At 43.6% G+C, this 27,485-nt stretch overlaps 1 protein-coding gene across 20 annotated transcripts in view; it reads right to left on the bottom strand.

Moving 5' to 3' along the window:
- Positions 1–27,485, bottom strand: part of YPEL2 (yippee like 2) — a 93,788-nt gene that overhangs the window by 27,036 nt on the left and 39,267 nt on the right. For 14 of the 20 annotated variants that reach the window (XM_043531350.1, XM_027820226.3, XM_027820227.3 and 11 more), the window contains 3 exons: positions 16,490–16,533; positions 15,534–15,642; positions 9,209–14,609 (listed from right to left, as the gene is read on the bottom strand). In XM_043531350.1, the coding sequence (XP_043387285.1) occupies positions 14,520–14,609; positions 15,534–15,642; positions 16,490–16,533 (243 nt within the window). In that variant the 3' untranslated portion in view covers positions 9,209–14,519. Of the gene's footprint in view, positions 1–9,125; positions 9,177–9,208; positions 14,610–15,533; positions 15,643–16,489; positions 16,534–27,485 lie in introns of those variants that run through there. The other 6 variants (XR_005222652.2, XR_005222650.2, XR_005222653.2 and 3 more) reach the window with 6 other exon arrangements.

Raw genomic sequence — 27,485 nt, 5'->3', positions numbered from 1 at the left:
GAAAACAAACTCTGAACTCACCTGAAACGTGGATTCTCTCTGAGGTGAGTCAGCTCCTTTTGACTCTGTAGAAGCAAAGACGACCAAGGGTACGTCTTCACTGGAGAGTTAACTTGGGTGACTGGCACCTGGGTTAGCCTAACTCAAACCCCTACCCGAATTATCATATCCTCACTGCTGCGCTACTCCCTGTGTGTGTGCTGCTGGGGTGGAGTGGGGATATCCCAGGGGTCTTTGTGCTGAGCTGCTCTATGATTCATTCCTGAGGATTGTGGGAAAACTTGTCTGTCCTTCTGGGTGCATAGGGGGAATTGTGGGAAGGCAGTGGAGGACTATCAGCACTGGAGGGGATTAGCTTACATCCTCACTGCAAAAGAGGTGGGTTCCAGCTTGGTGAAAGCAGCCCCCCCCGCCCCAACTCCTACCCCTACCCCTGGCACAGCCAGCCATTCTGGGTTTAAAACACCACCCATCAGGTGGGAGGATTTGTGCCATGTGTAGAGGGTAGAAGGGTTGGGATAGTGTCTGCATAAGAGCCTGAGTTAATTCTGCAGCGACGACAGACCCCAAGTCTCTGCCCTTTGTATACTGCAGGCAGATATATTAATGCAGTGAGAACATGGGATCTGGAGTGTTTGCGTGTGGGGTGCTGTTTAGCGCAGTGTCTCCCCCTTTCCCCCCCGAAGGCTTTCTTGGTGGTGTGATAGTGTTTGTACATTTATAACAGGTTATTTTTGGCTTCTGGGAACTTCAAAAAGAAAGCTTTTTGGATAATAAACTTGATATTTTTGTTCCCTCTTACAGCTTCTTTAAAATTGAAGTGAGTGAAATAAGACTGGACCTTTTTGAAACCAGGGATTATGGGAATGTAGCTTTTCACTATGAAAGTTAAGTCACCATCTAGGCTGCTGCTGGTGTCTCTCTTCTATGTTCTTTGACTGTGGTATGTTCAGTATTAGCAGCAACACATAAAATCCTGCTAGCTCTCACACTTAAACAAGGTCCCCTTTAATTAATTAATTAATTCTGTGGTAATGCCAGAGGCCGCAAATGAGGTCAAGGCCCCATTGTGCTAGGAACTGTACAGAAACATACAAGATGGTCCCTGCTCCAACGAGATTATAATCTAGATAGATGAGACAAGTAGACAGTGGGAGACAGGCATAGAGAAGTGAAGTGATTTTCCCAAGGTCACACTGCAGGTCAGTGGCAGAGCTGGGTTAATAATATCCCATAAATTTTACAGGCTGAACATTCCTGATCAGACTCCTTGTGACGCTCCAGGCTTTATAGTCTTCTATCATATTGGGTGTCTTAGGGACGTGTGACCAGATGGCTTCTGCCAAGTGTGGTGGGATGCATCAGCCTTTCATTTGTAACCCTAATTCATTGCCTGCTAACCATAACCGAATAGTACCAGCTGATTGTATAGGGGAAACCCAGTCTGTCTTCCCCCATATATATATATAGACAGATAGATATATATACATATACACTCTCACTATCAATGGGAGAGAGGCACTGTTGTCCAGTTGGCCTTCTGATGCAGTAATTACTTGCCTTGACAACAGGAGATGGAAACACAGATAAAGCAAACAGAGTTTTTCAGCTTCTGGAGTAACTCAGCAGCAGCCGTGCGTACAAGTCGGCTTTAGCAGTTTGTAGCAACAAATCTAATTACAAAATGGAGGCAGAGGCCAGGTCTATGCTATGGGGATGACAGTGGCATAACTATGGTGCCATGGCTATGGCAGCAAAACCCCAAAAGAGGTTTTTCTGTTGCTCTAGGAACACCATCTTCCAAAGCAGTGGTAGCTAGGTTGATAGAATCATTCTTCTGTCAACTTAGCTGTGTCTACACCAGGGGTTAGGTCAACGTAGCAACAGCATGTTTGTTTTTTTTACACCCCTGCCCTGAGTGCTGTAGCTTTGTCAACCTAAACTTTCACTGTAGATCAGGGCTGAGAAATAGAGCTTCTAATACACGTTCACTGTTGGTTCACAGGTTAGTGCTTGACACCCAAAGGATTAACATTATATTAATTGAAGATATCACGTTTTTGAAGGCTTTGCAGGCCTCAGTCTGTATGGCAAAGGACTAAGAGGTACACTGAGGTCACAAACACGTTGTTCTCATGGATCTGGTTTCAGGGATTTATACCTACACTGCATCCCTCATGATGGTCCTATTGAGTCAAATGCATGGCTTGGTCAGAATCAGAACTTGGATGACATTGGGTTTGTTGGGCAGACACGTCATATTGACCTCTCTGCTAGATAAGCCCATTTGCCGAGGCTGAACAATAACTGCTGGGTGTGTGTGGCTGTCTCTACACCAGCTCCCTCCTGCTGCAGCAGAATTTCCAATCTAGGCCAGGCCTTTCAGAGCAGATTCTTCAGCCCTCCTCCACTGAACCCTGCTCTCCCAAGTATCAGACAAACTGCGTAGAGGGCCCCTTGATCTCATGCTAAAGTCTAAGGACTTAGAGGGGGGCCCCTACGCATTCAGATGGAGAGTCCAGTTAAAGTGACAGGATAGCACATCTAGGGCCGTCTATTGGCCCAGTAAGACCTCTATATAGAGGGCAAGAGAGAATCCCAGGTCATGTTCAGTGGTGGGTGTGGAACAGTTGCATCAGCACTTTCAAAACAAGCTAAAATAAAGTGCTGGTCTAAATCTAATCAGATACAGTTTCAAATGGATTTTAGTACTGAGGTCAGCAAGAATCAGATACATTTTATAATGCTCATCTAGCGCCACAGAAGCAATTTTGGCCTTTAAGTTAGCAGCACTAAATCAGCTGAGAAAGTTGGCAGGTTGTGGTATCACCTAGTGAGACGGATGACTCATAAAAATGCTACGTGTGTTTGAGATGAACATGGTCCTTCAAAGTAATTGCTCTAAATTATATTTTATAATATTTTAAAAACTCACAGTGTGCCTATTTTTTCTCTAAATTACAAGCCTGGTGTATTCAGCCACGGGTGCTGATCTCAGCCAGTTTCCTTTCACTGTCACCTCTGCTTCTCGTCCATGTGAGCTGACAGCAGGGAAATCCCTCTCTTTTCATTTCTCTCTCTCTCTCTCATCATCTGACCTCAACTTTCCTGGTGGACATCTCTTTATTCTGCTACTCTGATAGTTCATTCTCACAGCTGGTCTGGTCCCAGTTATGTTAATCAGGAACACAAGCGGCCTTGAGGAAAGTCTGCCCCCAAGGAACTCATGGGGAGATGTGGAAAGGGGTCGGCTTGTAAAGAGTGCCATTTGACTTCCAGTCTAGCTCTTCCAGGAGGTGGAATTCACAGGTACAAGGGGCTCTGCTTAAGGTTAGGGAGGGATGGGGTCTGAACTACAAAGGCCAGACATTATCTGAGCCTTCCCAGAGTTTGATGGTGTTTGGACTTTAATCCACTTCTGCTTAAGATGGATGTTGGTTATCAAGCTGGACAAGAGACATTTCTCCTAACCCAAGCTTTCTTGACTGCAGTCACATCCCTGCACTAAGCTCTTCGGGGAAGGGACTGTCTTTTTGTTCTGTATTTGTACAGTGCCTAATACCATGGGGTCTTGGTGCACTACTGGGCTCCTAGGCGCTACGATAATACCAACAATGGTAACTGTGTAAGACACATAGAGAATGGGTCCTCCTTTACTTCTCTTTGTCCTCGGTGCCTTTCATCCTCCCCAAAACCTCTGCAACCTGATGGTTCTATGAGGTACCCCATCACCTTCTTCCCTTTCCCCAGCCTTCCTGCAGCTTCTCTTCCTTTGCTGAGGGCTTCCTGCTGTGTTCAAAGGATTGACTCCCTTCTCCCTTCCCCACTGGTATTCCAGTGCCCTCCCTTCTCCTTTTGCCAATGTCTCCCCAACATGTTAGAACAGTCTTTCCTACCTGCCTCCCTGGACAACTCTGTGGCTTCCTCCATGGCTCCTTTGGGTGTCCCAGCCCCCTCTACCCCAGGATATATAAACCACATCCTGACCTAGCCCAGTATCCCTCCCCCACCCATTCCATCTTTTCCTTCCTTTATGATTCCTTGAACCCCCTCAGCAGCCTCCCTTCCCTGGCAACCCTCCAGACTAGCCCACCTCCTTCCTTGTTGCCACTGTGCTTCTCCCATCTCCACTGTGACCTCCTCAGAGCATCCCTGTACCAGCTGAGGCAGAGACTGGTTAAGCCAGACACATGGCCTCATTCTCATCAGGCTGAAGGGACTGTTTACTCCCTGCCTGATCGTAGTTGCCACTGGAAGGGCCTGTTAGGAGATGGTGCGAGGTCTAATGTTCCCACCCTTTCGTTTTTCAGCCATGGGGGATGACATAGGGTCTCAGTATCCTACATTCTCTGGCTGGCAGGAGACCAGAACCAGCGCACAGGTGTCTTCTGTCTCCATGGAAACAGCTTTAAGCCTGGGTGCCTGGGGAGGGTTTTTTCACCCTGGTGCCAGGGAAATGCAAAGCTACAAGCAGCCTAGTAAAAATATAGGTTCTTTGCAGATGGAAGGAGAGAGTGAGTGCAAAGGTGCTGCATCTGGGCATGTGGTAGACTACAGAAATTTGCCCTGGTGTAAAAACATTGATGCAGTTGTATCAGTGCAAACCCCTAACCCACACACAGCCCCTGTGCAAAATAGGACTTGGATTTTTTAACTTAGCCTGGGTTAAGTCTGGTACACTGCGGTACAACATGTCTGCAGTAGGAACTTGCATCACTGTGGCTTCATTGGTGAAAAAAACTTTATACAGAGCACAAGTATTTTGGAAAGGATGTAGGCATGAAGGGATGTAACCCCTTCCGTAATTCAGCCTCTGCTGCAAACGTACCAAGGCAGAAATACAGATGCTCTCCTCCCGCTGCAACAGGTGATCTTACAAAACACAGCAATTTAAGGGTAACGTCAGCCTCAAGTCTGAATTTTCTGGCTCTTGTCAATTTAAGATAAACCATTAACTTTATTTTAACTCTGTGTGTTTGTGTACAGTTATTATGGAGCCATTAAAATAACACTTGAAAATTAATGAGCTGTTACAAGCAGCAGATATCCTATCCCCTCCCTGCCTATAAGGTGTGAGAATGGTACAGTGTTTGGAATAGTTTTTATAGCTGCTTCTGCTCTCAGAGCCAGATAGGAATGACAAGCTCTCTAACCAGTTATATCCATTAGGGAACTGCCCTTCAGTTTAATAGCTTAAGTGCATCTGGGAAGAAAACAACAGCCCCAAAACCTAGGGCTATTCCTTTCTCATTCTTGTGCTAGATGATTTTTGCTAGTTGGCAGTTTTCCCCACAGCTTTCTGTCTCTGGAGGGCTAATACACAAAGCATTGCACAAGGTCATTTTTTATGGAAAAAAAGACAATCAGTGCAACTGGGGGGAAAAAAGTGTTTAGTGGGACACGCAAGAGATATATATTATAGTATCTGAGAACCTGCTTGTAACAGGGTCTCCCCAAATCCTGCCTCAGTTCACCCACCATCCTGTAAGCCAGCAAGCAAACTCACCAGCCAGAGTGTCAATTAAGTTCCCACTAGCGCCAGCATGTCTCTCTCTCTTCTGAGAGATGCATTGAAAGAGACACAAGTCGGGCAAACCAGGCCCTTCAGCCTGGCCCCTCCAAAGGCCTCTGCCTCCAAGGGCTGCTGTTCCCATTGAATTGCACCTGCTGAAATCATTATGAGCTGAGGGAACGCAGCACCTCACAAGACCTAGCTCTAACATGATCAAATATTTACTTAGGGCTAGACTGACACATTATAATCTGTCCTGAGCCAGGCACTTAGCTGCACCACTTCAAGAGCACATCACAATTCCCTCCCTGGTTCCCCCCTTATTCCAACTGTAGGGCTACATGATGCAGCAATGCACACCATGGGGGTGTGATTTCTAAAGCATACTAATGTGTGGTGCATTATTTGGTCCATGTCAACTCCGCTGCTGTGCACTAAAAGTTCCTTAGCATGCTTTAAATGTGTAGACAAGCTCAGAGACCATGCTGCCAGCTCGTATCTTGTCTCCCGGCCCGGGGTGAGTAGCAGCAGCATCGTGGAGGCTGCTCTTTCCCCTTGCTGTGATCTGCAGTACAACTAGTCCTCTTACTTCTGTGCACATTGTGGTAAGGGTGTGGTCACAATCCTGACCTAGTTGAGAACATTAGAAACGGGTCCAAGCTGCAAAGATTGGCTCCAGATCTGAGTTTCACCAGAACCTGGAGGCAATGGGATCTGGGCCCCCCATTAAAGAATTCATATAACAAGATTAATTTGCAAAAAGTGCATTTAGGATAAATATAATTTAGTGACTCATGATCTCACTAACGGTGAATGCAACTTACCAAACTGTCAGCCTCCTTTTGGTCATGCATTCAAAGGAGAACTGCGTTTCTTGAATCCTGCTCTAAGGAGCAGCACCAGCATATTTTGCAGTTACAGAGCATCGCAGATCCTACAGATGAGTAAATGTGCTCCACATGAAATCGCTTTAGGAGAGGAAGGATTGTCCAGTGGTTAGGGCACCAGCCTTAGGACTCAGGAAACCTGGGTTCAAGTGCCCACCTTGCCACAAGCTTCCTGTGTGACACTGGGCAAGTCACCTAAGGGCCTAAAGATGCAGCCACCTGGTGAGATTTTCCAAAGTACCTAAGCACCTAACTCCTAATGAAATAAATGATTTGGGAATTAATCAGTGACTTTATAACCGAAGCTTTTGCCCTTAGAAACAGTAGAATTGGTCCCATAAGAGCTTTCTTAACCATGTCAGCACTGCACTGACAGCCACACTGTCTGGAATTTTCTGAAGGGCTCAGGACCCACAACTGGTTTGCTGCTGGATGCAGAAAATCTGGCCACTAGTTGTGGGTGCTGAGCATTAGAAAATTCACCCTTGAGCTCTTTCAAATATCTGTCCCTAAACTCTGTAGCACAGTGCAGAACTGGGGAAGGACTGTCTGAGGACTGTCTGTAGTTCCAGGAGCCAGGAACGTCATCTCGAGCGGCCAGAGCCGCAGCTGGGGTGAACTGTCATCCCTCTATTGACTTCAATGGAACGACAAGAGTTTACACAGACTGAGGAATTAATCTATAGGACACTACACTTCTGGGGGGGGGGGGGGGGGGGGGGGGAGTAGGGGGACATCAAATTAATTAATTCCAATTACAGATCATTCTGAAATGCCAATTCTGCAGTCTTACTCAGGCAAAATTCCCATTTAAGTCAGATTGGGGCCTCCTTCACGTACAATTCAGCCAAAATACTTTTGTTTAAAAAGAGAGAGATTTGTGACACTCTAAGCCAGTGGGCTCTCAACCTTTCCAGACTACTGTACCCCTTTCAGGAGTCTGAATTGTCTTGAGTACCCCCATGTTACACCTCACTTAAAAACTACTTGCTTACAAAATCAGACATAAAAATACAAAAGTATCACAGCACACTATTACTGAAAAATCGTTTCCTTTCTCATTTTTAACATATAATTATATAATAAATCAATTGGAATATAAATATTGTACTTATCTTTCAGTGTATAGTATATAAAACAGTATAAACAAGTCATCTGTATGAATTTTTAGTTTGTACTGACTTCCTGCTAGTGCTTTTTATGTAGCCCATTGTAAAACTATGCAAGTATCTAGATGAGTTGATGAACCCCCTGGAAGAACTCTGTGTACCCCAGGGGGACATGTACCTCTAGTTGAGAACCACTGGCTAAGCATCTGCCCAAGTGAATTTGCCTCCTGGTGTTTGAAAGCTCAGCATTTGTTTGAAAGCTCAGCATTTGTTTGACCAAATCCCATTAACTACACTAATGCTGGATGAGTGACAGGAGAAACGACTATGACAAACTTCTGACATTTAACTGTGTGGAAAGGGAAAGGCAGGACACGCTGCAATTAAGTGTACTTTGTGTACCTGTTAAATATTTGCTCTTACAACTTAAAATCAGCTGCACCTGAGTATATGATAGGGACACAACCAAGTTGTTCAGGCTTGAAATGCAGGTATTTTTTTAATCAAAATGAAGGGTAGGGAGGGATTTTACAAACCTCGTGTGAGCAGAAACCTTTCAAGAGTATTTTTCTTCCTTTTAATTTCAACGAAAGGAACAAAGAAAACAGCCATCCGCGAGCAACTGAGAATCACCAAATGAGGCTGGCCAGCTTGGTGTCACCAGCCAGATTTGAAAAGTGACCAGCTCTCAAGGGGAGTTTGGGGTGAAGAAGAACTGGAGGATCAGGCCTCCTGAGAGGGAAAGATGCCTTGAATTGGAAAGCATAAGAGGAGGATGTTAAAACCCTTCCCTCACAGCATGTGGGAGACAAAATAAGGAAAAGTTAAGGAGAGCTTCAATCTTGGGCCTTGACCCTGGAATCGGATTCACAGAAGCAACCTCTCAACCTGTATAGAGCCCCTGGAAGTCTGTGTTGATTCCAGGATCAGGGCCTTAAAATGTAAACTATTCAGCAGGGGCTGTGGAGCACTGTTTAAAGTGAAGGGGCCACAGTTTTGCCCCCTGCACCTTCCTCTTCCCCTCTCAGGTGTTCCCCCTGACCCAGAAGCAGATTGATCCCACTGACCCATGAGCCCCTTCACCCAACCCCCCATATCTGAGTGAGTGGCATTATGACCTGGCGCTTAGGGTTGCAGTGCTGCTCAGGTTTGGCCCAGCCAAAAAGTGGTTTGGCCATGGCCTGAGAGACCACTCTCTGGCTCCGCAGCCTACACTCTTTGAGACAGGGATTATATCTACCTCTGTGTTTGTACAATCCAAGTAGAGAGGCCTTGATCCTGTTTAGGGCCTGTAAATTTCCATCACCACAACAGAATAAAAATAATAATTAATAATGATGATGGGAGGCAGAGTGGTGTAGTGGACAGGCAGTGGGAGTCAGGAGACCTAGGTTCTAATCCTGGCTCTGCCAGTAACCAGCTGTGTGACCCTGGGTAAATCACTTCATCTGTGCCTTTTAAACCTCCCACCCTTTGTCTGTCACATCACATCGGATTGTAAACTCTTTGGGGCAGGGACTATGTTTGTCCAGCCCCTGGGACAATAGGGCCCTGACCTTAACTGGTCCGATTTTAATACAAACAACAACAATGTGATTTGGGTATTTTCAAACTTACAGGTCAACTGAATTCCGTCCCCTTTGGTCAGTATCCACTTTGTTCGTGGTCCTAGGGACGAAAACAGAAAAGTAGATCCACGCTTTTAATATTTGAAAACTTTATTTTCTCAAATGAGCACCAACACATATTGTAAATCTGACAAACAGTATGCCTCCCTCTAATACTGAAGAACTATGTACAATGTACAAAGACACAAAGAGGTGAAGACAAATTATCTAAAAACAAACAATTGCATTTATTACCGAAGCAATATGACCTGAAAGAATATGCCAAAAATATAGTTAAATCAAATCAAAGAAATAAAAGTATACACAGTTTGTAAACACAAGAGCATCAATAGACAGGCTGGTACTGGAAATATTGTCTTCATTTTGTCAGTGAGAAAGCATTCCCATTTCCTTATGAAAAACAAAACAAAGGATGTGTACAGTTTGTAACTACGAGAATAGCTTATTTGTGATTGTACCTTACACAACATCATTCTGCTTGCATTTAAATGTCAACTTTTTTTTATATTAAGTGTGATTTTATTTTCCCTTCCTGTTTTAAAAGAACAAACAGGATTCTTCCAACTCAATGCGTAACATTTTTGTTTCTGAACGTTCCATTTCTCAGGCCTCTCATCTGGCAAGGAGAGCTCTTACTACCTAGCTGAGCTCTGCATTTCAAATCTGTTTACCCAACAGGATGCTTGTCCAAGAACTGGTTCATATAAAAACGTGATGCTTCTTCTGAAGTGAGGAAGTGCAATGAAATGCATGATTAATACACTCACATATCAATTAGGAAAACGCATAAAGAGAAAATTCTTAGCTGATCCTCACAAGAACCACAGATTCCATGTGCAGGTTTTGTTGCCTTTAAAATGTGTGCACCAAAAAGAGAAAATAAAAGAATGTGCAACAGTTACTCAGCACTGCAAATAGCTCCTTACTCAGCAAAACACAGTCTAATGATTTGTGCTGTTGGTCCACTTTGAGATAAACAAGAAGACCAATGAAATAAAAACTAAGGGGGAGAGGGGAGGGGAAAAAAGACAAAGAGGAGAGGGGAAAGAACTTTACTGCCAGAGATGTAAACTTTTACTTTAATTCACTATGTAGCAGCCTGGTTTATTTATATTAAAAGCAAAATTAAAACCAGGATCCACATCCAAAAATATTTGCAAAGCGAATAAGAATTCCTGATTAGTTAGAATTCTCCATCCTCTGGCCCTATTGCCCCAAGCAACGGGAAATAAAGATTCTGAGGTTGCAACTTAAATTCACTTCCACATTCTAAATCTTCATTATTTATTTTATTCTAGCCAATACTGGTGCAAGAGAATATTTCAGGCCCTGATCCTGCAATCAGATCTACTTAGGCAGATCTATGCACTTACATGGAGCCCCACTGATGTTAAAGAGACTCCATGTAGGAATTAAGATCTTCCTATCTGGATCTAATTGCAAGTCAGGGGCCTCAGGCACTGAGGAAGGTACTGAAGCATGTGCATACCTTTAAACACGTGTGCATTCCCATGTGCTTAAAGTTACACACATGCTTCAGTACCTTCCTGAATTGGGGGCCTCTGTTTGTAACCTGGCAATGGCCTGTATAAGAGGTAATTTCTGCTGGATGGAATTAGAGGTTATTTGCCCTTTTTCTGCCTTGTCCAGGTGAAAAGTGTAGCAACTTAAGAAAACAGCATATATTTATGATTGTTGTTTCCCTTTAAGCATATTTTCCAACTAAGACAGAGGAAACAGTATAATTTAAAAACAAAACAATAAAAGTGCTCTCAGAGGTGGATTCTGAGAAAACAGCACCAAATATATTATTTTTTAAAAAAAATTAAAATATTATTTACAAAAGTATATTTCATAAGATAATGCTTATTATGTTCTGTATATATTATCATCTGAATATTTATTACAGGGTCACGATGCCACACAAGATAATCCGCCTGAGCAAAACATTTCAAATCTACCAAAGTTTAGCTTTGGGGTACACTGTGATGTAAACTCAGGGGTGCCCAGAATTTGCATTGCTCAAGGCCCTTGGTGGCAGCTTGCTAGAAACTGGAGGGGGTGGGGGGGACAGAAAATGGAGCAAAACTTGCAGTTTTCATCTTCGCTGAGGCTGCCGCCCATGGAGACCGGGACATGCTGGCTCTCTGGACTGCACCTCCATCTTGGAAATGAAGTCCAGGCATTACCCACCCTTCGATGTAACTAACTGGCTACAGTTAACTGACTCGACCAATGAGATGCAAGTGGTGCAGTTCTTTGGCTATGTTCTGAATATATTCTTTTGCAACTAATCAACTGAGAATGCCCAGATAGATAGTTATACCCATCCACTAGCCTATAAATTTCATCACTCTGTTTTGTTTTCAACTCCCAATACTATCATATGTCTTAATACAGCAAGTCACAGATGAGTTAACAGCGGACCTTACATCATAAGAAGCACTTTAGGTTTAGCCGACACATAAGGGAGAACAAATATTAAATGAGCCTAGCAGGCCATTTTTACTTATCTCTCTATACAGTGTATAAAAATCAACGTACAATCAAGTGCCTCTGTGTGTGTGTGTGCTCGCGCATTTTCCATACCAGGATTTGAGGATCTGGGCCCAGATCCTCAACTGATTTAAACCGGTGTAGTACCATAGAAGTCAAGGAAACTAAGCCAATTTACATTAACTGAGGATCTGGCCACAAATATTCAAATTTACAGTGGTCGCCATAAAAAATGCAATTTATGTAAATTCTTACTGCGTGTTGCCATCTGAGATATTACTTCTTGTTCTTAGTACACAAAGAATAAAAACTGTTGCATCTGACACCACTCTGTGGTAACTGCCCTTATTTTTTAAGAGGTACAGCATATCCTACACTAATGGTGCAAAAATTACAGTTTACAGGGGTAATGCTGCAGTATTTGAGACTGAATACTGGGGGATTATTATAGGCATGTTGGCTTTTTATTGGCGATCACTGTAGTGCATAAAATTATACTCATTCAGGGAAGATTACCAGAGTCTAGGCATGGCTCTGTATCCCATCCCATCTGCACACAAACTGTTGTGGGTTATCCCTTATTTCTCCCATTTCAGATCAGATCCCTTTAAAGACTGTTTTCAGGGAAGGAGAAGAGCTTTTCAAAGAAAGCAAATGACTCCTTACTGGCCAAAACCAACAAAACATTGAGTGGAAAGGGCAATGAAGAGAAGGCCAATGCCAGAGTCAACAAGCTAATGGGTACTGAGGAATTCTTTTTGTTGAAGGTAGCGGTGATGGAGGGGAATGAGGATGATGGAAGTAGAGTCTAGCAGAAGTCAAAGATGAAGTGGTCTTGTAATTCACATCAGATAGGGTGAAGGCAGAAGCCACCTCCTAACACAATGGCCAAAGAAGGCATTCAATACATCCTTTCCAGAAGTAACACTCAGTCTCCATCTTGTCACCTACTTCTGGGTAATAACCACATGTTATCAGTGATGCCATGGACACATCACTCATCTAGTGAGGAGAGAAAACACCCACTTTTCACATGAGCTATTCAGATTTTACTCAGTGGTACTCAACATACAAGTCTAATCCCACTTCTAAAGCCTCTCTCTCTGCACACACATCCCCACCCCCACTTACCAGCAAATGTGATTTTGAAATCCTCTCAACTCTGCTAACCTGAATATTGGAAAAAAAAGGCGGCATTAGGCTCTAATCATCAGAAGGTTCAATTTCATAAGGAGCTACGAATCCCTGCACATTATTTTTCACTCTCTGGATTGAGAGGGATTTCCCCCAGAGAATTAACCTACTTTGAAATAACTCCACAAACAAAAAGAATTCACTCGGATGGAGAATACTAATTCAGTTAAATAGTCTTGTGTTCTGCACGAGATACTGACTGGACTGTTGTAGAGGAAGCTTCACACGGTCATTTAGGTCTACACTATCTTCTTTCATACACATTCTCCCCCTCTCCCACACCAACAACATAAAGATGGTCCATAAAAATTAATTTACAAAAATTAAAGTAGGACTTGTCCGTTGCAGTTAGGTGTCGAAACCTCTTCTACCCCTACAACTCCAAGGCCTATGCCATTTGGGGGATGCTAAGTTTCAGTCTTCCAGAATATGAAACAGGTTTTTTTTAAAACACCAGGAGTCAAGGTTTGGGGGATACCTCAGGGCTTGAAATAGCCGTCTGTGAAACATGATATTAACAGCCACCAGAGCCACTTACTGTTCCATCACATCTCTGATGGATTCAAAGAGTGGACCTGATGGCTGGAGTCTGAAATTTCAGAGATCCTATTAAAGCCATTTTCCCATTACACATTAGGATGACTGGATCCCAAGCTATTACATTGCCAATGGTAAAGAGATTTGCCCTAACGGCACACAGTAAGGACTGGAAAATTAAAGATGGCATCATATGTTTCTGAGTTTATCTACAGCCCTCTCCCCCTACATATTTTCCTAGCACATGCCCGTGTTCTTGCATATCTGTCATATCTTCTAAAAAAACTGCAGCACCAGCCCCTCCCTCTACATTACATGATTTGACTCCTCCTCTCTCAGTTGCCCAAAATCAGAATTTTGTTTCCCCAGCAGTGCTGAGGTTGTAGCCATGCTCTGATGGGATGGTTTGCCCATCTGCTATGAAACAGGAGGAGGGAGAAGCAGAAGGAAAGAGCTTGGGGAATCTCTCTAGCAATCAAGCTCCACAACAAGAAGTTCACAAAAGGCGACTGTGTGAATAGTACGAAACAACCTATCAAAAGATGGAACTGCACATCAGTTTCAGGAATTAGCTAGCAAGGGGCTTTTGGTTACGACTTGTGCTCAGCCAGCTTAATCTGGAGCTCTGCCTCTGGAACAGCAGTTTCGAGATTCAGAGATAACGCAGTCATGAGGTATATTTCTGTCCATAGTTTCAAGCCTCGGTTACCAGGACTTAAAGGAAAAGCAGTTTCATTCCTGCTTACTTCCCCTCCTGCCCCTGTCCCCTTTTTCTCTCCTCCTGCCCAAAACTCTGGTCTCCCTCCCGCACTGATACCTTCTGATAAAATGCCACCAAAGAGCCAACTTCAGTTTGTACTTAGACATTCATAAACATGGAATGCTGTCAGGCATTTGGTGCATTCTCTTAGCCAACACCAGAACACAGAGAGAAGCAGCCAGGGTCAACTCACAAACAGATAAAAAGCAAAGAGACGGAGAGACAGAAATTTAGAGGCCAGTCACCAATAAAGATGGAGAAGGGTGTGAAGATGCTCCCAAATGGCAGAGCCTCTAAATGCATGGAACCAAGCGTTCGGTCACTCTCTCACTCTTGGATATAATGTTCTGTTGGATGGCATTCTCTTACACGCTGGTTTAGCTGGGCTCTTCCCATTCAATCCCAGCCATTATCCTTGATCATGTGAGCTAGTTCGATGATGTATTTGCCTTCTTTATACTTCTGACTGCTCTCGAAAGCGTGTTCCTAAAAAAATAAAAAACCACAGAGAAGGTGGAGTTAGCGGGAGACTCGAGAGGTAAGGAAAAGAAAATGCAATCTAGTGATTCGAGCAGAGGTCTGGGAGACAGGAGTCATGCATTCCACTCTCAGCTCTGGGGCACAGAGGGGCAGGAATATGGGACCCTGTTGACTTTCAGGAAACTGTTTGTTTTCAGGAATCCTAGACTCTGGTCCCACTCATACCACTGGCTCACTGGTATCTGTACTTCAGTAAGTCCCTTAACCTCTCACTGCCTCCTGTTAGACCAGGGCTCTCAAACTATTTCCATAGTCTCTACTACATCTTTATAAAGAGATTACCTTGTGGACACCTCTCGTCCCAAATGCATAACATCCCTAGAGCAGCTCTAATAATTGCTTATAAGAAAAAGTAACATTAGGAATGCATCTAATTCCTTTTCAGCTGTCTTTAATGTGATTTACCAGTGGAAACAAGGAGAAGAAATCAGGATCATGTGACCAGCCACCTCTCTGCAGGCCACCAGCGAGTGCTCCACGGATCACAGTTTGGGAACCATTAAGTTAGGCAACTAGAGTATAGCTTCACTGCAGTTGGGAGTGTACCTCCCAGCCCAAACAGACAGACATATACTAGCTCCACTTCAGCTAGAGTGTTAAAAACAACAGTGTGGACATTGTGACATGAGCAGTGACTATGCATAGTAACATATGGCCTCTGCCACAAAGAGCTTACTGTCTAAATATTCAAGACACACAAAAGGTGTCAGGAAAAACAGAGGCATAGCGAGGGGACCCAGGAGATCAGTTTAAGACCAGGAATAGAACTCAGGTTTCTGACTCCCACTTCAGCGCTCTGCCTCATTATACACACACCTTCAAAAAGGGATAGAGACAAATGCATCCACAGGAACAATAAACGATACTCACATATTTCCAGCCCAGTGTGGTTTTGCAGTTTTCACAATAAATGTCTGCAACTGCGTGTAATCCTGTTAGTAACACCCGCTCCTCTGCAGGGCCGCAACCCACATTAACTCTGGGAGGGAAGGGAAGAGAAAGATATGGTTCCTATCAAAGTATTGCTTCCTTTTTGCACACTGCAAGAACCTTTGCAGCAATTTTGTTGCAGTACTGGAAAATATAAACTGGAATCTCTAATAATAAATACTACCGCTATTCTAAAAATAGAACTTTCCTTTCATAAGAAATGTTGATACTTCAAAATTATGTTCTGTTCCATATCACAATGAAGAGATGAAATAGTGAATATTTTCACTCAATGAAAAATTCCTAAAAACACTGAGAAGGAGAATTTCAATGTTTTCTACTGAAATGAAATAATTTGACATTTCAGAGTGAAATTTTCACTTTGAATTTGAAATGAAATTTTTCATTTTGATTTTCACGAATGGAAAACGGGACATTCTTGTTGAAATCCATGTATTCCCAAGGCAAATGCTGATTTCCAGAAAACCATATTTGTCTAAAGGAAATTCTTTTCAGTTAAAATTATAGCCCAGCTCTAAAAATAGCCACTAATATTTAGCACTTATATACTTCTTTATATTTACAAAGCTTTGACTTATTGGTCCTCACTACATCCCCTGAGAAGCGAGTGACTCAAAACTACTTCTGTTAGGTGTTATTTCTCAATCCCATGACAAAAATACTCTTATTCCAGCCCCTTTTCTGAAACCTAAAGGCAAAGTCAAGTCTGAATTAGTGCTGTTTCCCTTCAGTCACTCTAAAGCAATGATGCAAGCTCGTAAGTAAGTGCCTTTCTGTCACAAAAAAGGCAACTCTTCCTCCTTATTTTAACCTCAGGGTGATATATATTTGTCTCGCAAAAGGTGGAGCAATGACATTTATGAAGTAACACTCACACTGAATTGAAGAGGTATGCTCGCCCTTGGCTTCCTTGAAAGGACTAAAAGGCAAGAAAACAGAAATCAGTCGGTTGATAGGAAGCCATCCTGTGCATGAACAGTACCCAGATACCAACGTTATTGACTTCAAAGGGTAGTTAGAGCAACTGATAGTGGAGTTCTGAGAAATGCACATTATTACAGTATGCGAGATGGAGAAGGCAGAGATTGAAACATTTATGGAAGATGAGAGTTGATTAATAAAGGTCTGTCCTGGAGATGGAAATGGAAAGTGAACCAGCCTGTCTCAAATTCTGATGCATGCACATTTTAAAAGGGACACTGGCAGCCGACTTGGAACCTTACCTTCTTAATTATCACTTGAGATTATCAGCCCTCACAGCACTGTGAAAATCCAATGTACTTTTCACAAATTAAACTCTATGCTTGTTTAGTTTCTGCATTCCGGTAAAAACTAAAAGTTGGTCAATTTCACTTCCTGGTTCTCGTGCACTAGTTCAATGCCATTGCTCATGGATTTACAATCTCAAACAAACCTTAACCCCAAATTATTATTTTAAATTCTGTTTCTTAAAAAAAGTAAAATTTGGACCTAAGCTACCTGACAGCATTGCTTCAATATTTCGAACACGGCTCTGACAGTCTGAAGTGCCTCCATCCATGAAGGAGGTGCAGAAATACACGTTATTACTATTATTTATTTGTATCCCCATCAGGGCCACATTGTGCTATGTGCTGTACACATATATATTGAAAAAGACAATCTCTGGCCCAATATGCTGACCATCTAAGACCCCAGTCTTGCAAAGCTTTATGCAGATACTTAAATGTATGCACTCTAAGCAGCCCCATAGATGCCAGTGGGATTACTTATAATGCATAGTTAAGCGCCTTTGTAAGGCCAGGTTTACACTACAAATTTACATCAGTAAAATTACATTGCTCAGGGGTGTGAAAAATCCACAGCCCCAAGCAATGCAGTTATACCAGTCTAACCCCCGAGATTCTCCCACTGATTTAGCTACCACCTCTTGCGGAGGTGGATTAACTATACTGACAGGAGAAACTCTCCCGTTGGTGTAGTAACATCTTCACTAAAGCGTTACAGTGGTGCAGCTGTGCCGCTGCAGCTTTTGAAGCGTAAACCTGCCCTGAGTCTTTTCAGGATCAGGGCCTAAACATATAACAAGAGACAGCTGAGCAGAGATAAACAAACAAGGAAAGGGAAGGATAAGGGAACAGTGAAACTGTCACATTTTGTAGCGTTAGCAACAATCGTGGCATTCCCAATGCCTGGCCATATAACATTCACAATGATAAAACAGTATTTTGCAATGAAAGGTTGGGCAGCACCAGCGACCTCTGACTGGGACACTTCAATAACACTTTTCAGAGTAACAGCCGTGTTAGTCTGTATTCGCAAAAAGAAAAGGAGTACTTGTGGCACCTTAGAGATTAACCAATTTATTTGAGCATAAGCTTTCGTGAGCTACAGCTCACTTCATCGGATGCATACTGTGGACTATGCATCCGATGAAGTGAGCTGTAGCTCACGAAAGCTTATGCTCAGATAAATTGGTTAGTCTCTAAGGTGCCACAAGTACTCCTTTTCTTTTTTCAATAACACTGCTTCCAAGCACCTATAAGCTCCATTTGTATCTGGCCTGTAATATTACCTGCAACAATGCCTTGCTGACAGGAGCAGCTAATAGTGGAGCAATACAACCTGCGTTTTTAATGTGCTTTGACAAATGCCCATTGAATTAAAGATTTTTAACTTACCCATAGTTCTCCCTCCTCACAACTGTTAATGTGAGGAAGGTGGTGTGGACTAGGTAATGACAAGGTAAAATTACGCTGTTTATAGATGACATGCACACCCAGTGATAAAGGTGTGGCATCCATAACCGTGCCCTCTAGAGGCATTAGTATGTTTTTTGGTTATGACTGCTCTATTTGCAGGTCAAAGAGAAAAGGCAGGCTCAGGTGAGTGGAGCCAATACAAAGAGAGAGCTATTAGGTCAGAATGGGTAAAGGCTACTTTACCAGGAGGGCAGCTTTCAAGGTTTAAATGAATTTTATCCCCTTGGCAGTTTGTTTCATTCGGGGGGATGTGAACAGCTGGCAGCAGAGGGGCTGGCTCCTACTGACACAGAAGGGATCACTTGGGAAGTCTCTATGGAGAGACTTCCATACACAAGGTCCTGTTCTTCCGTGAAGCTGTTCCCAGGAATTCACTCAGTGAGATTTGCGACAGGGCATGGCAAATGCCGAAGTTCCCATCGTTCCCCAGACAGCAAGGCCACAATCCAGCTGCAGTGCCTTGTTCCACACTGTACTCTTCATGCCATGTAATTTATGCTAACACAATGCATCTCTCTCTCTCCTTCTAGTGAATAAACCACACATAAAGATTTACAAGTGTTGATGCATCCAAGCTAACAGTTCCAGTCCTTTAGCTTAGGCACTAGCAGCAGATGCTTTCAGATCCAGGGTTACCAAATTCAATCCCTACAGATGACCCCCAACAACGAAGGTCACTATGCTCAGTTTAGTGAAGGATCCACCTTCCCATAGAGAATGTAGCACATGGTATAATGTTTGAAAATACAGAGTGATTGGAAATGTCAGATTAATCCAAGAGGTATTTCTTCTCTGCACAAGTGTAGCTGTAAGTGTTGGTGGCACACAGCTCCTTAATGATCTTATCCAGAGAGAACCCCTGCATCACACATTCTATTCATTTCAAATACATGAAGGAGAAATTTACTGAACAATGTCCAAGATTAAAATTCATTAAAGTCTGGGTTTAAACCCCCCTCGACAAGAGAACACATTCCACCCCCTCTGGCTGCAACTCAGTGTATTTCTTGGCACTGAGCTACTTTTAAGTCACAGCACCATGGAGCCTGTGGAAAGATCTGTGCCTCCATGCATGCAGCAAGAGCTTCCCAGTCACTGACTGAAGGAGAGCATGTGGGTAAAACCAATGCTGTGGGGCAAGCTACCCAACACCATATCCAGCACTAGAGCTGCCTGAGAGGCTCAGATGGCAGTGATGGCTCTGCCAGCTACGGAAGAGTTGCCTGCCAAGATGATTCAGACAGAAGCCCAAGATTAGCTGCCAATGTTGGGGAAAAGAAGTTTGTGGGCTCGGAGGAGATGCCTGAGGCACCTCTGCACTCTCTTGGCATAAGCCCTGGATCCTGTGCAGTGAGAAATGCCTTGTTCCCCAGGAAGCAAATTAACTAGGACACGTGGCTCAAGCATGTTTGTGAAATTGTATTTATTAGAGCAGCTTCCTTAAATCTCTCCTCAGCACTGAAGTCGTGTATTATTGTTATTCTCATCTGTATGATACGGCACAATCTAACTGTATCTGAGCTGACTGCGACAGAATACTTGGTGCACTGAACTCTATGCCTCTGTAGGGTAAATAAAGATGGGATTCTGTAAGCTAATGGCCTTCATGCCAAGGCTGTCTCTCCCCTTTGGAAGGAATAAACTGGGGCTGGCTCTGTGTTGTCTACAATGACATGTGCAAAAGGCATTTATTCTCCAGGCTGCAAAGGCTGCATATAGGTTCTATGAGTTTGGATGCATGGATCCTGGGTGGGTGACGTGTATCAAGCAGGAGGGATCCTCAAGGGACACAGGCCCTTGCCACTAATCAAAGCAGGATGAGAGCAGCTAAAACGCACTAACCTTCCACTCCCTCCCAGTAAACAGTTTTCCATAAACACCAAAGTGACTTAGTTTGCCAATAACAGCAGCTATGGGAGCAGAGCTTTACTGGAACAGAAACAGCAGTTTCCATTATTGCTGGCTATCAGTCAGTCTTTAATAAAGAACAAAACCAAGCCCTTAAGCTTTGCATCAGAGGCTTCCTGAACATTACTGAAGCCAATTGCTAGAGGATTGTGGTGTACTCCTGGTGGGCGTCCTCCTTCCACTTTAGGTCAAGGCATGATCTAGATAGAATCCTGAAGATCTCTGGGCTTTTTGTTCTGGAGAACCACTATTTTCTCTCAATGGCAACTCTACCTTAAGGAGTGCCCCAAATGAAGCACTCATCCCCTGGTTTGAAGTATAGCCAATAATGCTCCAGATGGTCACCATAGTGCACCTACACAAAGGGTCTCCACCAGCTTGAAGAGGTCACCAAAGGATGATCAACTTCACCAACTATCAGCCGTGGTTTTCCTACTTCATTTCCAGCCACAAGCTTGCAACTCACACCTGAGTGTGCTGCCTTTATTGCCCACCTACAGACACTAATATTAGTCAGTACCTGTTGCCTAAGGATGTTGCTGTCACCAAAGAGCACTCTCTTTACCATCAGTCTGTGGCCACTGCACAATCCTGTCACCTTCAGGGATGCCAAGCTGATGCTTTCCCACATCCCAGCGCTCAGCATTTGGTGCTACTGATGCGGTGTTTCAAGAAACATCCTCCTACCCCAGGGGAATTTAGCAAATGCAGATAAAGGGGAAGTGATTGAAAGGGAACAGGTATGTCATATTTTGGGCTTGTATCCTCAACATATTCCCTTTAGTTTACAATTAAATAAAACCTAGTGGGGTGGCCAGAACCTCCTCTTTCTGTTCCATCTCTAGAAGGACTGATGTGCTGCAGTGATCATGATGAAGTCACAGGAAAACTATCATATCCTAACCTAAGCAGGCATTCCCTGCACAGTCCCCTCCGAACTGTTTTGCAAATACACTTGCTTTGCATCAAGTAATGACAGCCAGTAATGTGGCTAGTTTCCATGTCACGCATTTTTTCAAAGCAGATTTTGTGATGTGAATTAAAATTAAAAACATTTATTTATATTATATACACACACACAAAATCCAGACTTCTTCCCCTCTAAAATAACAGCTCCCGGGACATACTTTCCGATCCAACTCAAAGAAATGGAAAGGATTTTTTGTTTCCCATTAAAAGGCCAAGCCATTTTTTCTCTCTGTTGCTAATTTAGGAAGTTTGGCTAGAAACACAACCCGCCACGCTTGCAACAGAATTTATTCTCCCTCCCTTCTTTCCCCACTTCCCGCCCCCTCAATGTCTAGACTTTTTGGTTAGGAGGGAAAGATGAAAAAAATATACATGATCTTCATCTTGACTATCAGTATTCAAATCCTCTTCTGTATCTGGGAGTTCCATTCAGCACGAAGACATCTAAAATGTGTATCCAGGTAATGCCTTAAATTTGAATATCCAGTGGAGAAGTGATTTGAATATCCAGTGGAGAAGCATGAGCCAATGAGATAGGCATTCAGGCACTATCAAGAGCAAAGTTCCGATCATGCCAAAATACTCTATCCTGCAGCCCTTCTCTCACTAAGAAGTGCTCAATTCCTCATCATCCTGCCACAAGAAATGGAGTCAACAGCTGAATCCACATTTCAAACAGCCACAAGCTTGGGAGTATTTCAGTCAGTGGTTTAGTTTGGTTCTGGTCCATTGGCTAAATTCTGATCTGGATTTAAAATGTCTGAATTTCTGCCATTCTGATTAAACTTATGTTCTATCCTCTGAAAAACAGGTGCTGCTCTTCCAGGATTTTCCTGAGCGGAGCAATAGCGCATGGGAGAAGTATAGCTTAAAATAGGGACAAGGCTATTCATTTCCTTTTCCTACCATCTTGTCCAAAGCTCCACTTGCTTACCACCTCAATCACCTGCTGGTACCTACCCAGTCCTTTACTGTCAATGAACACTGGATGCATGGGGGGAATCTTTCATTTGTAGTCAGCACTGCAGCAGAAACCTATGAAATCTGAATGTGAACCAAACACCCCCCCCCCCCACTTTCCTAGTAGCAAGGATTTCCCTTACACTCACTCAGCAGTCCCATGCATTGAACAGATGACAGGATTAATTTCCCAAAGTCTTTGTGATGGAGTTAGACAATAGCGCAAAATGTGACTAGCGCCCGCTGGAAGACCAAGAAGCAGCTACCAGACACGGCACCATGATCCCTGCAGACCAGATCAGGAAAAGAACACATGTACCTAGGCCAAGCAGGCAACCTCTATACAACTCAATGAAACAAAGATGAAAAGGTAACTGATTCCACTGAAATCCAAGAGGAGAGACGAATATGCAGCCTGATCCTGTTGGTTAACTCTGTGAAAGCTACAGTTAATTCTCATTGCAAGAACAAGTTCAGGAGTAGAAGGACCAATGTTTGTGCTGGAGCTCTAGGAAAGTCTACATGGTCTGAGTGTGATGGGAGGGGACAGTGAAGGGAAGCGCCAGCTGATCAGATACTTATATGGAGGACAGTTTTATAGTGCCCTGTTATTTTCCTGTCAAGACAGACTGATGAAAAGAACAGAGAGGAAAAGGAATATTGGGAGCTCCTGGATTTAAAGGGTCCCTTATATTCAATGGTGAAAAAATCATCCAATTATTCTATTCAGAGAGAGCTTCGTTATCTCTCTCCCTCGGCCCTATGCACACTCCTTTTATTTTTTAAATTACTAAGGACATTTGCATGAAGACTGTCTCTGCTCCTGCTGCTGACTCTGCATTTAAACTCTTAAGCAGAGAGTCTGTTTTCATGGTAATGTCCCTCAAGGGAGCAAAAGTATGATCGAGGCTTAATGCGGAACCAACTGGGTTGCATGCAAGTCCTTGCAGATGAGGGGGGCGTTGTTACATGTTAAGCCATCTGAGTAGTAACATTTCCTTTTGAACTAATGAACACTGCTGTCTTATTCCGTTCTACTGAGGCTCTTAGGCTGTGCTCACCACCGTGGTATTTTTGAGCGTGACTGACCCATCATCTCTGTAAGAGCACTATATGCCCTGCCAGTGATAAAGAAGAGGAGGAGTAGAAAAAATGGTCACTAGAAGTCACTGGACTCAATGCCAGAGACATCCTCTGTGACCTGGGGCAAGTCACAATCTTTCTGTGCTTTTATTACTTCCTTTCTCCCTCCCTTTGTCTGTCTTGTTTATTGAGACTATAAGCTCTTTGGGGCAGGGACTGTTTGTTACTATGTGTATGTATAGTGCCTTACAATGGGGTCCCTATCTTGATTATAGTTTCCAGGTGCAAGTAGCTAATAACACCTAGCTCTTTTCTCCCACAGATCTGAAAGCAATCTACCAAAGGGGTAAGTATCATTATCCCCATTACAGATGGAGAAAGAGAGAGAGATGAAGTGGCTTGCACTAAGTCAACCAGCAAGCCAGCAGGGGGGCCAGGTAGAGAATCCAGGTTTTCTGAGGCTTATTCCAATGCTCTATCCACTTGTTCAACACCCGCCCCCCCATGAAGGAAGAATCTATTTAGGTTTATATATTGCACTCATCATCCATACCCACACAATAAACTAGGCTAATACTCAGCATTTAGGTGATACTTTCCTTCTTCAAGGGGCTTTTACAAATACAGCTTTGCTGATTTAAACTTTCTGACCACAGTGTGGTTCCAAGTTTCCCACCAGGCACCAGCTTGTTCTTGAAACATTGTATTTAGGGGTTTCTTCGGCAAAGACGTGGACTTGTTAAAAAACAAAGTAAAACTATTCCCATCACAGTCAAAGGCTGAACAAACTCGACAGCAAACAGCATGCTTTGGTTTCCAATTTTAATATTTGATTTTGGGGACTCTGTTATATAAACGGGGAGCAGAATTTGTTTGCCCCCCCACACACACATATCTATATCACTGCAGAGACATTTTCTTTTCCACATCCACATGACCTTAATATCTATCCCAGCTGAAGGCTCTTTAATGGAGAACTCCAGCCAGTTCTCTTTGCCGCAAACCTGACTGAAGCTGTTAGACAATCCTGAGTGTTTCCAGTTATTAGCTGCACAGAAGATGGGTCTAAATGTGAGTTCCAATGTAAATTCATTCCCAGTGCTTTTCACATTACCCTGTTAACCCTGGCAGCAATGGGTGTTTGCAGCTGACAAAGCCTTTGATTAGCCCCAGAGAGGAACTCAATTACCATCGAAACATTTAGCTGAATTCAGATAGGAAAGGACAACTCAGCTGAAGGATTTGATCCCGTCAGGGCACAGAGAATGATTCAGATCTATTTTTAGTCACAGCCCCCAATTCTGACTCCCAATAGGCATTCAGAGATTGCTTTTCTAATACTGTTGATCGCATCAGTTTTCTTTTCACAACCTGTTTTGTAAATGCTATACAGCTCAGTTCAGTTCTCTTACACCTGTCTGATAAGTTTTATCATCCTGACTTACATGCAAGCGTGGACTATATGCAATCTCACTCACCATGGCCAAGGGGTTGCCAGGGGTGGTCTATCAGAGCCAAATTTGGACCACTGATAGGCTTTAATGAGCTCTAATATTTTTATTTACACTACTGTCAAGCCAAAGTGTTCAAAAATCGTGAGTCGTGGGGGGGGAGGGGGAACACATCAAACAACGAGATTGGCTTTAAAACCATGAGATTTTTTAAAACAACAAAATTTGGGCTACTTTATATTTGCCTTCCAGGGTCTTTGCTTTCAGGGTGCTACATTCGCTTCATGTGTTGGAGCTTCTCTCTCCAACCACCAGGGCTAACACTTACTATTTTATTTATTTTTAAGCTAGGATCTCCCTCAGTCTTTTGATCCTAGCAGTTTAGGGCAGAGGTGGGCATACTACAGCCCGCGGAACTGTCTTGCTCGGCCCCCAAGCTCCCGGGCAGGGAGGCTAGTCCCAGCCACTCCCTCACTGTTCCCCCTCCCCCACAGCCACGCCACATGTGGGCAGCACTCTGGGGGGCGGGGCTGCGCGCTCATGCAGGGCAGTGCGGCAGCATGTCTAGCTCTGGCCGGGTGGCACGGCTGCCAGACATGCTGCTCTGAGCGGCATGGTAAGGGGGCTGGGGCCGGGGGGTTGGATAAGGGGCAGGTGGGGCTGGGGGGCAGTCAGGAGACAGGGGGTGGTTGGATGGGGTGGAGGTTCGGGGGGCGGTGGTCAGGGAGCAGTTGAATAGGGCAGAGGTTCTGGGATGGGAGGGGATGGTCAGGGGACAAGGAACGGCGGGGGGGCGGGTTTGGATAGGTGGGAGGTTGTGAGGGGGGCAGTCAGGGGCCACGCTGTTTGGGGACATGTGCACAGCCTTCCCTACCTGGCCCTCCATACAGTTTCACACCCCGATGTGACCTTCGGGCCAAAAAGTTTGCCCACCCCTGGTTTAGGGCATTAAGGAAAAACACCAAACATCATGAGTTTTGCAAGAATTGGCAACACTCTTAATGGTAACACCTAGAAGCCATAACTAAGATCAGGGCCCCATTGTGCTGAGTGCTGATGGACACGTAGTACAACAAGGAGAAAGAAAGTATTAACATCCCCATTTTGCAGATGGTTAAGAGAGAGGCCCGATCATCTTGAATTCAATGGAAGTCTTTCTAATTATTTCAGTTCAGCCTAAGGACCAGATTTTTAAAGGTATTTAGATGCCGAACTCACACTGATTTGTATTTTTACGAATCTGGGCTGCAGTTTGGTAACAACCTTGGTCAAGTCACCAGTCTAAACAAGGATCTGTGGCAATATCCTGGTTAAATAAAGACCAAGATCGAAGAGGCACATGCAAAGGACCTTTAATCTTTATATTAGGCACAGATTGTTTGCAAATGTGGGCTTCAAAAACACCTTTGGCCACCTTATTTTCAGTGAGCAAACAATAGTGCTCATTCCTAGATTTGACTCCAATCTAGTGCTGGAGTTGATAAAGAGTTACTGAGTAAAATCTTCATGCAGTTTAACCTATGGCCAGGCCTAGCTTGCTGGATTAGAATATAAGAGAATACAGACTGACTCCAGTCCTGCTGGTATTCCCTATTTCCCCCGCCCCCCGGTCTCCCACAACACAGTAGCTCCTTGTTTCTAAACATTAGTATTTCCATCTCCCCACTTCTATCCTAAAGCAGAAGCATTAGGCATTTTATGTGCACCTGTTCCAAATTGGATTCCTGTACTGAAAAAACAAACAGAGCCAACTCGCTGATCAGCAGCAGGACAGAGCTCTGGCTTGTTGGTGTCATTACAACACTAGTGTATGCAGCAAAGGGACACTCCATCAGCAATGTAGTCCTATCTGTCAGAAGGACTTATTTACTTTCCTTACCCCCTCCCTCTTCTTCAAGCCCCAACTCTTATCTGCTGGTAATGCACTTACTAAGCAACATCACCAGAAAGCTCAGCTTGAAGGGCATCTTTCAGGCCCATTGACTGAATAGGCAAAAATGGTCTGAGGGCAAGAAACAATCTTTCCATACATTTATAGCAACCAGTATGCTCGGCCATAGTGCTAGGTTCATTACGATTTACAAGTTTATTTGTGAGTTAACAACTTGAACTTTAATGGAAAGAAAGATGGGAAAATGTAACTCTAAAATGTGCTGTGGGCTCTGGAATTCTGTGCTGTGGAATTAAATGGCTTGCCTTTCTCCAATCTGTGCTAGCTGCTCTCAAGTAAGTACAAGTTTAATGAGCTAGTCCCTAAATCATGACTGACTGCAGAATCTTCTCCAGATTCCATTAATTCCACCTGTCCTCCAGCACACTAGGGATCATGAATGGTCAAATGAAACTTTGAGCCAATTCTATTCTACGTTACATACAAAACCAGATCAGGGGAACTGGTTACACTACTATTCCACCTTGTAGTGTAGATGTGACCTAACTCAATTTTAACTGTGTTCCTGAGATTTAGCATTGATCCTTAATGATATTTGAGCCCCAAAGTAGAAGTGGAATTACAGTGAGTTGGCCAAACTCATCTCTGGGTTAATTAAATTATTTCAGTTTGACCTATGTAAATTGTTCCTCTGTCAGTCTCAATTGGATGCAATATTCTCTTCAGTTTCCTCTCTTATTGCTACTGTGCAACATTAAACAGCTTTCACCTCAGAAAGAGCCGCATTTCACGTATGGAGTAAGTGATCCTTATGTGGTGCTGGTATCTCAGTTTGCAATGTGCTGCTCTGTTATTCTTTGTAATGAAA

The sequence above is a fragment of the Chelonia mydas genome, chromosome 17 (assembly GCF_015237465.2).
Source record: "Chelonia mydas isolate rCheMyd1 chromosome 17, rCheMyd1.pri.v2, whole genome shotgun sequence".
Lineage (NCBI taxonomy): Eukaryota > Metazoa > Chordata > Testudines > Cheloniidae > Chelonia > Chelonia mydas.
The sequence above is the reverse complement of the archived record's forward strand: the minus strand, read 5'-3'. Positions and strand labels throughout refer to the sequence as shown.